The 17,002-nt window shown below is 40.5% G+C and overlaps 2 protein-coding genes across 3 annotated transcripts in view; one reads left to right on the top strand and one right to left on the bottom strand.

Moving 5' to 3' along the window:
- Positions 1-17,002, top strand: part of LOC106091981 (protein starmaker) — a 368,113-nt gene that overhangs the window by 123,949 nt on the left and 227,162 nt on the right. The window lies entirely within an intron of this gene.
- LOC106093014 (inward rectifier potassium channel irk-1) lies at positions 1,199-15,213 on the bottom strand. 2 transcript variants are annotated; one of them, XM_013259982.2, is made up of 8 exons: positions 14,960-15,213; positions 14,647-14,878; positions 3,488-3,549; positions 3,291-3,418; positions 2,325-2,720; positions 2,149-2,255; positions 1,734-2,070; positions 1,199-1,428 (listed from the first exon to the last, which is right to left on the bottom strand). In XM_013259982.2, exons 2-8 carry the CDS (start codon positions 14,853-14,855, stop codon positions 1,378-1,380), a joined length of 1,290 nt encoding a protein of 429 aa, XP_013115436.1. In that variant the 5' UTR covers positions 14,856-14,878; positions 14,960-15,213; the 3' UTR covers positions 1,199-1,377. The 2 variants fall into 2 exon arrangements, with proteins under 2 accessions (XP_013115436.1, XP_013115437.1); XM_013259983.2 differs by having other exon boundaries at positions 14,647-14,864.

The following is a 17,002-nucleotide window of genomic DNA, read 5'->3' as shown; positions in this document are numbered from 1 at the left end:
CCTGGGATATCATAGTTCCAGTGCGACTGTGATGCACAAACAAACCATTCTTCGGATCTAGTTGAGTATTGAACAGTAGGTGGACTTTTGAAGCGCCGTCCACCAGACAGCAACACCATATAGCATTATGGGTCTTACAACTGCAGTATATATCCAATGCATGACGCGCGGTCTAAATCCCCAACTTTTGCCAATAGCTCTCTTGCAGGTGTATAGGGCAAGAGTGGCCTTTCTTGCCCTTTCCAAAATGTTGGATTTGAAGTTCAATTTCCTGTCGAGCAAAACACCCAGGTATTTTGCGCTTTCTATAAATGGAATATTATCTTCTCCCAAGGAGGCAGGTGTCTCTATAGGTAACTTGTATCTCCTGCTGAAGAGAATTTCTCCTGTCTTGCACGGATTTATATTTAGACCACTTTCGGTAGTCCACTTCGTTGTTGCACGTAGAGCTTCCTGAAGTATATCTCTTAGAGTGCTGGGAAACTTTCCCCTAACCGCAATTGCCAAGTCATCAGCATACCCGACATTACGTCTTTTCCTTCCAGAGACAATAATAAATTGTTAATAGCTATATTCTGAAGTAGAGGAAACAGTACACCTCCTTGAGGTCTTCCTTTTAGTAAGTAAGCTATTAATAAACTTTCTTACGGTAGAGTTGATGCCTAGAAACTTCAACTCTTCATGATTAACATCGGTTTTACATTATTGAAAGCACCTTCAATGTCAAGAAATGCTACCATTGTATATTCCTTGATAGCGAGAGAACCCTCTGTCCCTCAAAAGTCTTTCGATTATGATTCTTGAGCACCTACAAGGCGCAATTTTTATCCGAATGGACCAAAATATTACCCACTGACATCTACTATGGTCTTCAACATTCATTTCATTTATTGTCCGAATCGATCTGGCCATAACATGATATAGCTCCAATAGCATAACAATTCTTATTCATTATTCTTTGTTTGCCTAAAAAGAGATACCGCACAAGGAACTCGACAAATGCAATCCATGGTGGAGCGTATATAAGATTCGGCTCGGCTGAACTTAGCACGCTCTTGTTCAATATTTCAATGGAAAAATTGTCATTGTAGCTATTTAAAGGGAAAAATTCATTGATTTGTGCAACAGGAAATAATTTTTGAGAAAAGACTCTACTGTATCCGTCTGTTATGAGTATACATCTTCGGACAATCAAAGATTGATTATTATATGCTTGTATTCATACTAAAAATTATATAAAATTATTGATTATATTATAATCGAGTGGTATAAGTGAATGGAATAATAAAACAGTATTTTTTGGTAGTTTATGCCGTTCACTTTTGCAATTTTCAATTGTTGAGGATATTGCGTTTCGTCTGAAGAATATATCGCTAACTATTCCAACTTTTCATATTGAATGCCTCCTTCACTGTTGGTCATATCAACCTGGAAGAAAATTAGCTACAGTTAAAAGCTTTCTTAACAAACTAAAAATATTGGGTTGCCCAAAAAGTAATTGCGGATTTTTTAAAAGAAAGTAAATGTATTTTTAATAAAACTTAGAATGAACTTTAATCAAATATACTTTTTTTACACTTTTTTTCTAAAGCAAGCTAAAAGTAACAGCTGATAACTGACAGAAGAAAGAATGCAATTACAGAGTCACAAGCTGTGAAAAAATTTGTCAACGCCGACTATATGAAAAATCCGCAATTACTTTTTGGGCAACCAATATAACCCCATTTACTGACAGATATGGTTGTATTAAAATTATCATAATCGATAACATATTGCTTGTGTTGGGTGTCATATTTGATGATGTTGATAAAACGTTGACCCCAGAATATCTCCCGGGGAATATAGGAGGTTCTGGCCTCTGTTACTTGGGCAGTGGCTGGGGAAACTCCCACAATGCTGACATATAACTCAAATTGAGCATTATTCAAATCTTTGGCACTTTTCAGGCCACGTAAAGGAGATGACTCATCGATGACATGGCAAGCAGTTTCTGGCCATACAATAACTTGTTGACCATCGTTTTCCAACTTGAGCTCGGTATGGCTCTTTAAGAGTTCACCTTCTTTGGTACTAAATAGGAAGAAATTTAAAAAGTTAAGAGGAGTTTAAAAAATTGTTGATCTTTAGCTTTTAGAAAGTTTAGCTTACGGCCTATCAACAATGACATAGACCCTTATTTTAGACTCTATGCTATGTTGCTCCCTGGGATCACAAACACGGAACAAAAGACATAATTTGCCATCGCGATAACAAATCTAAAAAAAAAAACACAAAATTGTATGAAATTTGTTTCCTTTTTTCCCTTCTGCATAAGCTTTTATTACCACCGCCTTATTGCTGAATTTCAATTTTGTAAGCTGCTTAGCTGGTCGCGCCGTTTTAGCATATATTATACTAACCATAGCTCCTTCGATGGCTATGGAACACACTATTTGCATTATAAATAGGAACATAGTTTCGGGACACTCATCGCTGGGATATTTTTCGCCAAATCCAATGGTCGTCTGGGTCTCCATGGAATATATGAACATGGAGGTAAAATCGTAGACCCCAATGATGCAGGGACTCTTGCCTTCGCCCAGGCGTTCACCTGTCACCTCGTCAAACATCAAATCTCCATGGGAAAAGGCCACCATGTAGCAGAGTAGGGCAAAGAAAGTCCAACTAAGGAAATAACTTCCCACAAACATGGTCAGCATATACTTCCAATCTAATTCGATCTAAAGTGTGACAAATAAACAGAAAAGAAAAAGTTCTCCAAAAAAAAAAAAAAGAAAAGGGGTGTCTCAGGTATTTATCCTAAATGAACTGAATAGGAATTAGTAAAAATGGCTTAATTTTTAGGGTTACAAATTTAGACGTGGAACTTTATTCGATATAAACAAAACAAAAGTTATTAAACATACAAGTACACATAAAAACAAACACTTTAAACAATGAATTAACTATTAAGAAAACAATAAAAAAAAAAACAATATGAATTTTCCCCAATTGCTTGTGTGTCATGACAACGCTAAGAGTTCTTGTTTTTAATCATATAAAGAGAATGTAACTCTTCTATCGTCTTTGCGATCTCTTTTGTCTTCACTATTGTTCTGATATTCATCGTTAGTTTGTCCATTGAGATTTATTTTGAGATCAATTTCAGGTTCCTCTTCCGTTTCCGGTTTCAATGAATCAAAGATGTTATTGTGTTTATTTACAGTGTTGGTGGTGTTTGTGCTCAAAATGTTGGTGGTTTCTGATGATTTGTTATTGGTTAAATATCTCTTTGGTATCAGCAATCTTACCAATGTTGTTACAAAATCTCTTATATAACGCCAAGACTTCTCTGGCAGCCTCTTATAGATGACATTTTCCCGTCCATTTTTCTCAACAACCCTATACGGTTTACGGCGATTATAAATTGTATCAATTTCTATAGAAAAAATAATTTTCATTTATTAAATCCTCGCAACCTCAAGTCTTTTAAGTTAGTCATTCCTACCATTTCTTCGTAGATCATTATTCAATTCAATTGTGCTGCCACACCAATCTGCCGTGAGTATGCTTAAAAAAGAATAATAGTAACAAAGATTTTAATGTAATAAAAATATAAAAAGTAAAAATGTGCTAAGTTCGGCAGGGCGGCCGAATCTTGGGAATCAACCATCATAGATTCAACAAAAAATTTCCACAAATTAACTCCACATTTTCAGGTGGAGGTGGCGATCCTCGTCATGCTCCTGTAGGTGAGCATGCTCGTTCCGGACCAAAAGACTAATCGCCGCGGGCACAAAGTAGCCATTGGTTATTTAGAGGCGCCCATAACCCGCCTTGCCATATTGATCATCATAGCCACTCAGTGTTTATACAAGAGCCGGAGCCGCCCGGCCTCTCACTGGGACTCTCCGCTCGATACCTCTAATTGTCCGCGACTGCCGCTGCAGCTACTCCGTATGAAGCATACCACTATCCGCAACCTGTGGAAGACATATGTATGTGCATATGTATCAGTTGAAGACATATGTATGTGTATTTTACGTACCAACCCAGCAAACCAAATGTCTGATATTAGACAAATCTGAACAAATTCTGAAGTCTTCCGATAAGGTCTTACCGAATTCGTTCCGAATTCTATTCGACATTCTGAGGAATTTTTTGTTTCGACTGTTCTGAAAGAATTCTGAACGATTTTCGACTGCCTTTTTGTATGGGGTTTTTTTGATTTTTTCTTCCGATAGTTGGGAAGGAATTCTGAACGATTTCTGCACTGTTTGTGTGAAGGAATTTTTGTTCCGACAGTTCTGAAAGAATTCTGACCGATTTATGACCGTATTTTCGTATGGGGTTTGTTTTTTTGAAGTTTTCTTCCGACAATTCGGAAGGAATTCTGAACGATTTCTGCACTGCTTGTCTGAAGGAATTTTTGTTCCGACAGTTCAGAAAGAATTCCGAACGATATCTGACAATCTTTTCATATGGGGTTTTTTTTTTGAATTTTTCTTCTGATAGTTGGGAAGGAATTCTGAACGATTTCTGCACTGTTTGTCTGAAGGAATTTTTGTTTCGACAGTTCTAAAAGAATTCTGAACGATATGTGACAATCTTTTCGTATGGGTTTTTTTTTGAATTTTTCTTTCGACAGTTCGGAAGGAATTCTGAAGTTCTGAAAGAAATCTGAACGATATCTGACAGTCTTTTCCTATGGGGGTTTGTTTTTTGAATTTTTCTTCCGACAGTTCGGAAGGAATTCTGAACGATTTCTGCACTGCTGGTCTGAAAGAATTTTTGGTCCGAAAGTTCTAGAAGAATTCTATACGATGTCTGACCGTCTTTTCGAATGTTTTTCTTTTTAATTTTTCTTCCGACAGTTCGGAAGGAATTCTCAACGGTTTCTGCACTGTCTAAAGGAATTTTTGTCCCGACAGTTCTGAAAGAATTCCGAACGATTTCCGACCGTCGTTTCGTATGGTTTTTTTTTTTAAATATTGCTCCGACAATTCGGAAGGAATTCTGAACAATTTCTGGACTGTTTGTCGGAAGGAATTTTTGTTCCGATAGTTTTGAAAGAATTCTGAACGATATCTGGCAATCTTTTCCCCTGGGGTTTTTTGAATTTTTCTTCCGACAGTTCGAAAGGAATTCTGAACGATTTCTTCACTGTTTTTCTGAAGGAAGTTTTGTTCCGACAGTTCTAGAAGAATTCTAGAACGATTTCTGGTCTTCTTTTCGTGTGGGGTGTTTTTGAATTTTTTCTGATCGATTTTTGCACTGTTGGTCTGAAGAAATTTTTATAAACCTCATAGGTAAAATATTGTAATACTTACTTACTTGCTTTATTGGCTATAACAGAACATTTGTTCCAGTAGCCGAACGTAGAATAGCGTTCCAAGCACCTCGATCTTCTGCGCTCATTCTAAAATCTCAGACTCCAAGCTTCGAAGTGTCTCCAACCACTTGATCTTTCCATCGGGCTTTTGGTCTTCCGGGTTTGTGTGTACCACCGTGTTTGCCTTCAAAAGACTTCTTTGCTGGAGCTTCTTCATTCATTCTGACAATATGACCTAGCCAACGCAACCGTTGTATTTTGATGCGTGTAACTATGCTATCATCATCATACAACTCATAATATTTTCAACAAAAACTCTTTTTTTTAACTCAAAATGTTTTTTTTTTTTTCATTTTAATTATCGAATAATTGGAAATCCTTAGAATTGGTACAGAATGAGGGGGAAAACATAATCGCATACATTGTTATTCTATGTTCGAAACTTTGTTCAGAATTCTTTACGTAGCTTTGGAAGGTATGTCCGATTTCAATAAGAAATTACTGCCGAAATCGTTCAGATTTCTTTACGAAGTATCGGAAGATACGTCCGATCTCAATACAAATTTACATCCAAAATCGTTCGGAAGTACCTTCTGAAGTTTTGGAAGGTACGTCCGATTTCAATAAAAAATTAGTTCCGAAATTGCTCAGAATTCTTTACGAAGTTTCGGAAGGAACATCGGATTTCATTACGAAATTACTTACAAAATCTTTCAGAATTCTTTACGATATTTCGACAAGAAATTTCCCTTTCCGAATTTCCCAAGGTTTTTGTTCAGATTTGGTTCCGATTTCTCTCCGAAACTTCGACGTTTCGTTCCGAAATCATGTCAACCACTCCACATAACTAACGTAAAGATTTCGTTACAATTTCGGATCCGAAGTCGGAAGAATCATCTGAAGTTCGTACAGATTTTGTAACGATTGGTTTGAACCAAACGTTCGGACGGTACGAAAGTCGGAAATTTTATCCGAATTTGGATCCGAAGTCTGTCTGAATTCTTAACGAAAAATATATTGAGTGGTTGACACGACTTCGGAACGAAATGTCTGAGGGAAATCTGATGTTTCTGACAAAATTCTAAACCGAATTCTGATGTTGAGTCTTAATGATTATGTATGTGTTTTCCGAATTGTCTTATCGATTTCTGATCGAAAGTATATTAGTATCAGTTTTTGACCGAATTCTGGAAAAAATCATTGTAGAATTCAGATGTACTTTCCGACTTGTCTTATCGAATTCTAATTATTACAGTATTCGAATGTGTTTTCCGACGGTTCAAATTGCCAATTTTCTTTTGAACATTCAATTAAGATTCTCCTTTTTGTAGCCGAGTCCGAACGGGAGAATTTTTTACGTGGCATAGTTCCTCACAAATGTCACCAGCATGGAACAAAGAGGACTGAACATTTTTTTTTTGATGTTCTTGCCAGGATTCGAACTCATTCACTTGGCGTCATAGGCGAGCATGCTAACCTTTGTGCTACGGTGGCATCCAATGGTTCACAAACAAAATTATGCAACCAAGCATACACAAAATAGACAAAAAGATTCGATCTGAATCCCATCAGAACTGTCGGAACAAAGATTCCTAACGGTTCAAACAAATATGTTAAAAATCACCCAAAGAAAGACAAAAACATCCGACAAAGAGTTCAGACATCGTTCAGAATTCCTACCGAACTGTCGGAAGAAAAATTAAAAAAAAACATACGTCAGGACGTTCAAAATTCTTTCAGAACTGGCGCAACAAAAATTCCTACAGGCAAACAGTCCAGAAATTGTTCAGAATTCTTTCCGGTACGTCGGAAGAAAAAATTAAAAAAATTACCACAGAACGATCGGATATAGTTCAAAATTCTTTAAGAACTATCGGAAAAAAATTCCTACAGACAAGCACTTCGGAAATCTCTCAGAATTCCATTCGAACTGTCGGACGAAAAATTCGTAAAAACTCCTACGACAAGACGTTCAGAAATCGGAAAAAAATCCCTCAGAAAGGGGCCGAGAAGTCAAATCGGGAGGTCGTCTTATATGAGACCTATATCAGGTTATAGATCGATTTCGACCGTACTTGACCCAGTTGTTGGAAGTCATAACAAAACAATCCGTGAATTTCAGCCAAATCGGACTAAAATTGGGGGGGTCAAATCGGGAGATCTATTTAAATGAGAGCTATATCCAAATCTGAACCGATATGACCCATTTGCAAACCCCAACGACCTTCATCAATAAGAAGTATTTGTGGAAAATTTCAAATGGATATCTTTATTCGTTCGACCGCTACCGTGATTTCGCCAGACGCAGGGACGGACGAACTTGTGGCATAAATTGACAACACGTTGGTTGCTATTGTGGTAGCAGTGTATTGTGTCCTATCTTTCGTCTGCTTGATTCTGTGGGCCCAGAGGTATCTGGGTCTGAGTCGAGTGGGCCTGGCTTGGCAGTTCAACGAGTCACCTGTCGTGTGGTCCTAGGTCACAATCGGTACACCCATCCTGCATGTTGGCATCAATTTTACTCTGTAGGAATTTAGGCGGCTGCATCTGCCGCATCGTAATTAAGCCAGAACTACTCTGGTTTGCCGGCGGGATATATATTTTTCCGGTGCAATGGGAGGCGGTCATTCTCCAAGTGTTGTTTAGACTCGCTTGATATGCCGCTTGATCTAGATCAGCGATGTCCAGCACCTTACGGTAGCGTTGATGGAAACGACAGCAACGAATGAACATGCGCAGGGATAGGCATTGTTTTTCTGTGTTTATTTCAAACAATTATTTTTATCGATTAAACGTTTGGAAGGCGTATAAAAGTATTTAAGTTTTCTTAGTTTATGTTTATTTTTGCAAAACACCAATCATTCAGTCTAAAAAATGATTTTTTAGATACTGAGAGAATTAAAAATACATAAAGAGAGTAATACACACATACAGTCACATTTTCATTTTGGACATTGCTGCTCTAGACCAGACCCAGGGTCCAAGTTTCTTTTCAATCCCGGCCACCACTTTGGTGTATATAGAGTGTGCGAATGAAGTCTCTTGATATCTATAAGTAAAAAGGAATAGTGATTTGCCACCCGTATCCACAGCGTCGTTCAATCTACCAGAGGCGTACTATACCGACTAAACTTTGCTCATTATCTCTTTTCCTGTATACAAGTAATATTATGGACAATCAACCAAGATTTCCTAACTACCCGAACCGCTTTCCTTTCATACAAAAAAATGTCTGTGGCAAATTGTCGTTAGCTTGACGAAATTCAGACCAATTTTGGCCTATTCTACGGATACCCTGTGCCTCGAAAAATATTAATAAGATATATAAAAATTTGGGTTGAGGTAAAAGTAAAAATTCTGTCATTTGAGAACGGGCAAAAATGTAAATTGGATGGCCAGTTGAGGTTTTAAGGAGATCATGTGCAACATTTCAAGACGCTATGTGGTCCGGACGCCTTCGGACGTTGAGGAAGAGATATAGATAGAGAGGGAGAGAGAGAGAGATATAAACAAAAAGCCAGCATAGATACCGAAAAAGGACCATCGACTAGAGGACCACCGCGGCAGCAATTGCAGGCCCTTACAGAAGTCCAGAATGACACGTAAGTCGAAATACTGTAGAAAGCTCAATGAAGAAAAGAGGTGTTCACTCATAATCCTAGGCCCACTCCTCACGCCATCGCGGGGCCGGGGAGAATCTGTAAAAATCCCCATCTGACATCGCAGAGGTAGTCCCACCTACCTACCTAAGATTGCGCTTTCCCAGCTCAAGAGCAAACGACGTCCCAGTCTGGGAGAACCTCGGTCACATTGCCCAGTGCCAACCCACGCCAAGTTTGCGCATTCGCCATAGCAGGGTTCCACCATCCCAGACAGCCAGCACAGAGAGGGGTTCACCATCGGCGTCGCACTCAGAGCCCATCCACGATTTAAACCTGGTCAGTCGCCTCTTTCCCCGCCACCCTTTGATGACCCGGAACCCAGCACAATATGGCAGCAGCCGCCAAACGCCTGAGACGTTCCTTCCATCTCCATCCACGATTAAAACCTGGTCAGCCGCCTCGTTCCCCGCCACCCTTTGATGACCCGGAACCCAGCACAATATGACAGCAGCCGCCAAACGCCTAAGACGTTCCTTCCATCTCCCTACAAGCATCGACTTGTCATGACCTACAGCCAGGGCCTTCAGCGCCGTCACTAACAGTCTGAGAGTGCCGCCGCTCCTGACTCAGGATCACATTTAAGGCCGTTAGGATCGCAAAAAAATCTAGTGTGAAAGATTCTGTATCCCTCGAGAAGTCTGTGTGACTCCCTAAATCCTAGGTATTCAACAAAAACCTTATCAGAAGGACCCAAGGAGGGCGGGACGCTCCCAGCCAAGAAAGATCCGCCTAGGCGCACAATGGTACCTAGTCGTCCCATGTCCCTTACTCCCACAGTCTGAGGGCAGCCCTCAACGCCACGCTCACCACGTAAAAATGCAAATGTCTCAGAACAAGTATCGCATTCGCATCTGCTCTCGCAGTATTCATCCTCGCCCCCGATAGCAGCTCCCCAATATCTGTAACCCTGTACCTTCTCCATCATACCGCGTATACCCACACTCTCAAATGCCCGGTGCCGCATCAGGCAACCATAGGTGAAGAACCGCCGAACTATAGCAATTCACATCCAGTGGCCTCAGTCCCCAACTCCGTTTATCGATTTCTGTTATTTAGCCTCCCGAGAGAGCGGCAGCTCCACTCCATCGAGGTCGGTCCCCTAAACTTCCAATACTTCGTCCTTCTTGTGAACAACACCAGCTTTGTCATAACGTGCCTTGAAGGATGTCCGTGATAGTAGAGAGAAAGGGACCGCCAATCAAAATGACGACGTCATCAACATAAGCAACCATTTTCACTCTTTCCTCCTCGAAGGACCGGATAAACCCCTTTCCTTGTCACAATCTTGCTCGCCTAGCCCTCAGCCAGTGATACATTGATTATTCTGCCCTTCAACTTAATCTAGTTCACCAGGACGAACGGACTCCAAATGGACTCCACGTTTCTCTATTCAAGAAGGCCGCCAAAGTGAAGTGGCAGTCCCCAAGTTCCGGTCAATGTAACCCACCACCCCGTGGAGGTGTAGGCATGCTGGTAACCTCTTGCCAACGATGAGTCAAAAAGATCCCTGATGTACGCATCCAACAGTCTCTCAAGTGTCTTTAAGACAAAAGACCGATCGGCCTAAAGTCCTTAGGCAGGGAGCGACCCGCTTTCCCGGCACGCAGTCGGCACAAAACCGAGCAAAACGCAAACCCTAACAACTAAGGATGGGCTAAAGCCGGGCGGAGCCTAAACCACATTGGGTATGCAATCCCCTTCAAAATTCATCATAACATCACCAAAAGGATACGTAAAAAAAAGATTGACTCAATTAATTTTTTAATTGAAAATTCTCTCAGATTTAATTACAAAATTAATTGAAACAGTTAATTTAATTTCTTAATTAAAAATTGCAAAAATTTCAATCATGACTGTAATTGGAAAAAATCATATTCAAATAAAAAGAAAATGATTGAAAAAATTAAATTATTTAGTTGAAAACGAATTTGTTTTCAATTAAATTTTTAATTGACAATTTTTTATCGAAATTTCCTGTGTACTACTCCATCTTGTGTGCATGAAAGAAGAAGCTCAATCTAAAAAGCCAACCAACCATATTCTTTAGTAAGTGAAAACGTGCCTGATTATTATGGTTCAGTAAAAAATTTACCGCAATGTTTAAGTGTACAATACAATAAATTACGTTCCTATTTGCGTCATTTTATGACGTCTTATCAGCTTTTAAGAGAAGATACATATCCGTCAGTTGATTTAAGCGTTTATTAAACACAATAAATCATTTCCGCTCGCGAAGCCAAACATCTACATTGTTAAGCTTAAGCCACAACGAAGCAGGGCAAGGTTAACAATGATAATCAAATGATTTTATCATCTTACGAACATCCAAACCTTTTTAGGGGGGACTAGGGCCGCCATTTCCAGTTCTCGATGAGGGATGGACTTTAATACGAAATTCATAATTAAAGGTATTGGAGTTGTGAGAACATAATAAAACTTCCGTTAAGACCTAAACATCCCGAAATGTTTTAGAAGCCATTATCAGTGATCTTCAACTGATACCAATAATTCTCTGTAGATAGGATACAGTTTACGCCATTCGAAGTGACTTTGGTTGTTTAACGGTAGAAACTAGAAGGAATCTTCCTTCTTCTAGATACTAAATTTCCCATGAACATTTCACTAAGGAACAGGGGATACTCTTTTCATATCAATGAGTGCACTCCGATTAACGTTTAAGCTCAATGATGAGGAGCCTCCTTTTTTATGCCGAGCATTAGTAAGGGGGATAACCACCACTGAAAATATTTCCGATGTTCACGCCAGGATTTGAACCCAGGCGTTCGGCGTCATAGCCTCTGCGCCACGGTGGCATCCATGCTTTCCTACTTTACTTACTTTAATTGGCTATGGCAGAACATTTGTCCCATTAGTCGAACTTAGAATAGCGTTCCAAGCGCCTCCATCTTCTGCGCTCCGTCTAAAATCGCTGACACCAAGTTTCGAGATGCCTTTCATAACTTGATCTTTCCATCGGAGTTTTGGTCGTACCGGTTTGCGTGTACCTCAGTGATCACCTTTAAAAAACTTCTTCGCTGGAGCTTCGTCATTTATCCTGACAATATGACCTGGACAACGCAACCGTTGTATTTTTATACCCACCACCATTAGATGGGGGTATACTAAAATAGCCATTCCGTTTGTAACACCTCGAAATATTGATATAGGACCCCTTAAAGTATAAATATTCTTGATCGTCTCGACATCCTGATTCGATCTAGCCATGTCCGTCCATCCGTCTCTCGAAATCACGATAGCGATCGAACGTCTAAAGCTAGCCACTTGAAATGGGCCATATCCGTTCAGATTTGGATATAGCTCCCATATAAACCGATTTCACGATTTGAATTCTTGAGCCTCTGAAAGCCTCAATTTTCATTTGATTTCTCAGAAATTTTGCTCATAGTGTTCTGTTATGACTCTCAAAAACGATGCCAGGTACGGTCCATATCGGTCTATGCCCATATATATCTCCCATATTTTAGCAGAATCCATGGTGGTGGGCTCCCAAGATTCGGCCCGGCCGAACTTAGCATGCTTTTACTTGTAATACGCTTAACTGTGCTAAAGTAGCCATACAGCTTGTACAGTTCGTGGTCCATACGACGCCGATACTCTCCAGCAATGCAAACTGGTCCTCGTATTTTACGAAGAATCTTTCTCTCAAACACTCCATGCACTGCCTCGTCTGCTTTCACAAGTACAATGGTAGTATCAGTGTCTAGTGTAGTGTAATCTTCGTCTGTCAAGAGGTGGCCTTGTTTCTAAGCTCAGTCCAAAGTAGCATAAGTTTACCGGTATTATTTTTCGCTTTATTTCAAAACTGGTGTCATTCGTTTCGGTTATGGCGATTTCGAGGGAGATGTTGCTGGCTATCTCAAAGTTGTGGTTTCCAACTTTCTCTATTTTTCTTATCTGCACAGTTGTAAAAGACGTTATGGGAGTTGATACCATCCATTTTGTCTTATCTCCATTAACTGCCAGAGACACTTTCACTGATTCTCTTTCGATTCTTTCAAAGGCTGCAGTTACTACTTCCGGTGACCGACACATGATATCGATGTCGCCGGCATAGACGAGTGAGATGTGTGAGTAGTGTGCCCTATCTATTCACATCTGCATCTCGTATAATCTCCCATAGCGGGAGATCGCGCGATAAGGTCTCTCCCTTTCCTATTCTCACTGAGGAACGTGTATCAGCAAGTGTCATCCTGCAGAATCTTATTAATTTTGCAGGGATACCAAACTCGGACATGGCTTGAAATACCTTTGAACGTAAAGGGCTGTCGAAAGTGGCTTTGTAGTCAACGAAGAGATGATTAGAGTTGATCCGTCCTTTTCGGGTCTTTGCAGCATATGGCGAATATCTGATCTATGTTGGATTTATCAGGTCTAAAGCCGCATTGATAGGACCCAATTTTCTCATTGAGTTTAGATTTTAATCTTTCACACAGTATGCTCGAAACGTTAGCGTTTCGACAATCTTGGTCGTACCATGGGTGTGTTGGGTGAGGCTTCTGGTAACCAAGTACGGATTTTGCAGCATTTTTCATGAAGTGGGCAATTAATTGCCACTGCGCCGTTATATCATCGGGACAGGAGTGCTTTCAACAAGCAGTTGGGTCACTCGTTGGGTCGTGGCAATGGGGATATATATTGAGAACCCAGGGACTGATATCTGTTATGCGTAGATCCGGGCGATCACAGAATGCGTGAGGTGGTGTGGTGTTAAGGCGAGGACGTCAAGTATAAACATCTTTACGGACGATAAACAGGCCATAAGGGCAATAACAAAAAGGACGGTAAGATCACGAAACGGAATGTAAGAAGGAGATTAACGCCTTCTCTGAGTATGGCACAATCCGCATCGTTTGGGTGCCGGGCCGACACAGTCCGAGTTAGGGGCGAAGAGCATCATAAACTCAAGCCTCATAGAGTTACTACATTTCAGTAAAATGCAAATTTGCCATGCCAAGTTTAAGCTCAATGATAAGGGGGCTGTTTTTTTAAGCCGATTCCAAATGGTGTGCCGCAGTGCGACACCTCTTTTGGGGAGAAGTTTTTATATGTTCCTCACAAATGTCGCCAGCATTCGGAGGGGATAACCACCGCTGTAAATTTTTTTGAGATTCTCGCCAGGATTCGACCCCGGCGTTCAGCGTCATAGTCGGAGATGCAAATTTCTGCGCTACGGTGGTCTCCATACATTTTAGTACTGCTGATTATCACCAATTAACCTCAAATTAAGGAGTTACGGCCATTTTAAGTTATGCAAGTACGATATCGATTGTGGATATGATACCAGACTTAAACCAACTTAGAGACATAGCAAGGAAAAGGGATTTACGGATTTTGTGAGTAGCACGGATTCCTGACATGGATTTCTTCGGTGTAGCTTTTCAGTAGATCGCACAATAAACTGATTACTGGTTTCGCATTAGAATTCGCCCTCTCTTTTCAACTTTCAAACCTTTCGTTTTTTGGTACTACAAAATAAAACCTCGATACCAAAAATCTGCAAATCATTTTCTATACCATAAAATCAGTGATTAAGTATCGTAGGAATTCATGATACTACGAGTAGTTTCGTATATAAAATGTGACCTCACATTGGCCACTGGCTTTCTTCTATTTCGTTTAAACATAATTTTGTAGGCAACTTATCATACTCACTTGTTATCACTTTGACTATGACAACCCAAACGATCATCAATGCGCGATTTGCGACGTCTCTCACAGCTGGGACTTTCGGGATAGTAGTCTTCTTCGTACAATGTTTCCTTTTCCTGAGAACGTTTCATAATTTTCGGCTGCAAGGGTTGTGGTTGGACAGGCATCGAAATAGAACGATGCATCTGCGGGCTGCCAGAGGTAGTCGCCATTGTTCAAAGCTAAAATACTCTCACTATTTTTTAACTCTAATACTGAACTTTCTTAGTAATCAGTAAGCACGACAATGCGTTGCATTTGATTAAATTACACTTACATACAGGTCACACAACTGTAGCCATACGCGCGCTAGCTATTTGACTTGATCTAGTTGAAAGATTACACAATTAATAGGGCTAATTAAAGGCAATTAGTCTTCTTATGTATCTTTGACTTAATTGAAATGAAAAATTTAAGTTCGCGTTTCGCGCAGCAGTCTGGGAGGATTTCTATTTCACTCTTCTTTTTCTTGAGCAGATATTTTCCCAAGAGTTCCGTTTACTAGCAGCTACGAGAGTCAACTGACATTTTTTTGAAAAAAAAAAATCGAGATTGCATGCTGGGTAGCTAGTTAGTAGTAGCCAAGCATATGTAGATGTAGTGCGATCAGCAAGTTAATCTTTGCTCGGGTTTAGTATGTCCACTAATACCAATGTAATTGGCAGAGAAATGATAGTACATATTACGGTAATACTCAAATTTATATATTTTCAGTTACTCTCGTTCGCACAAGACTGATTGCCTTTTCTTATAGGTTTGCTGATGGATAGCACAGTGGGGGAACATTCCTCAAAATACCTCATATTTCCAGTTGGGGTGTTGACTAAGAGTTGAAGTCGGTAATTAGAGTCAATTAGTCAAGCTAAGCTACAATACTGCCAGGCTAACATGATAGAACGGTAACCCGGATATAGAATTTACAGCTCCTTTCGTTGGACCAACCAAATTTATTTAGAAAGATTGGCCACTTTCTAAAAATTAGAGCCGCTAGTTCAGACTAGTCTTCGAAGTAATGAAAAGGTTAGGTTAAAAGAGAATTTTACAAAGTCTTGATCTCTGCTGAGGCTTCGGCTGTCTCCTTGCGATTGCACCCATCTCCTTCGGTTCCTCTAGCGCCTTAAACAAAACAGAGTAAAGTATCCTGTTTCTACTACGACATATATATCCGGACATTGAGAATGCAAATTTGTCTATAAATATTCCATTAAGGAACAGGGGCAAACTTCTCACTTATCAATGATTGCTATCCGATTCATGTTTAAGCTCAATGACAAGGGACCTCTTTTTTATAGACTGATAAGTCTGAACGGGGTAACGCAGTACGGCACCTTTTTGGGGAGAAGTTTTTACATGACTTCTATGCATGACATAGTAAACTATATGTGTCGGTGGCTGTTCTAGTCTAGCTCCTATAGGCGAGCAAGCTCGTTCCCCCGACCGATCCTCGGGGGAATATGATGACCATGTCATATCGAAAATCATAGGCACAGTATTTATGCATGAGCCGGTGCCGCCCGGCCTCCCACCGACACTCTCCATTCGATACCGCTGATTGTCCGCGACTGTAATTGCAGCATTCCACTACCCGCAACCTGTGTACGCGCACGGTAGCTCTCAGCTAAGCTTCTCGCGATAAAAATGAACACCACACAGATCGGAGCTCAAAGTTCCAGCCCGTGTGGGGCTCAAAGTTATCCTGTGCCGGGTAAATGGCATAGTACCTCACAAATATCGCCAGCATTGGAGGAGGGGATATGCAAATTGCAAATTTGCCCATGAACGTTCCATTAAGGAACTGGGGCAAACTTCTCACAAATCAATGAGTGCTGTCCAAATCAATTTTAAGCTCAATGATAAGGGACCTCCTTTTTATAGCTGAATCCGAACGGCGTGTAGTAAAACGACACCTTTTTGTTGAGAAGTTTTTACATGGTAAAGTACCTCACAAAAGTCGCCAGCATTAGGAGGGGATAACCAACGGTTAAAATTTTTCCAGATGTTCTCGTCAGGATTCGAATCCAGACGTTTAGAGCCATAAGCGGACATGCTAACCTCTAAGCAATGGTGGTCACTCTCGAACCCCCGTAGAAGGGTCACTCTCGAACCCCAGTCACTTTTGACGTAGCTGTGACTGACCCCAAGAGATGCGCCAGATATTTCAATTATTTTGCCGAGAGTGATAGGGCAAGGAGGACAGCCATTCGTCGTATCCGTGGTCTCCGAACCGAAGGACATTCACCACAATATACCGTGAACGAAAATACGTATGCCATCCGTAGCGCCAAGTCATCCAAGGCGTTGGCCCCCAACGGAATCTCTA

Source organism: Stomoxys calcitrans, chromosome 3 (assembly GCF_963082655.1).
Source record: "Stomoxys calcitrans chromosome 3, idStoCalc2.1, whole genome shotgun sequence".
NCBI lineage: Eukaryota > Metazoa > Arthropoda > Insecta > Diptera > Muscidae > Stomoxys > Stomoxys calcitrans.
Note: the sequence above shows the minus strand (reverse complement) of the source record. Positions and strands in the feature narration are given on the sequence as shown.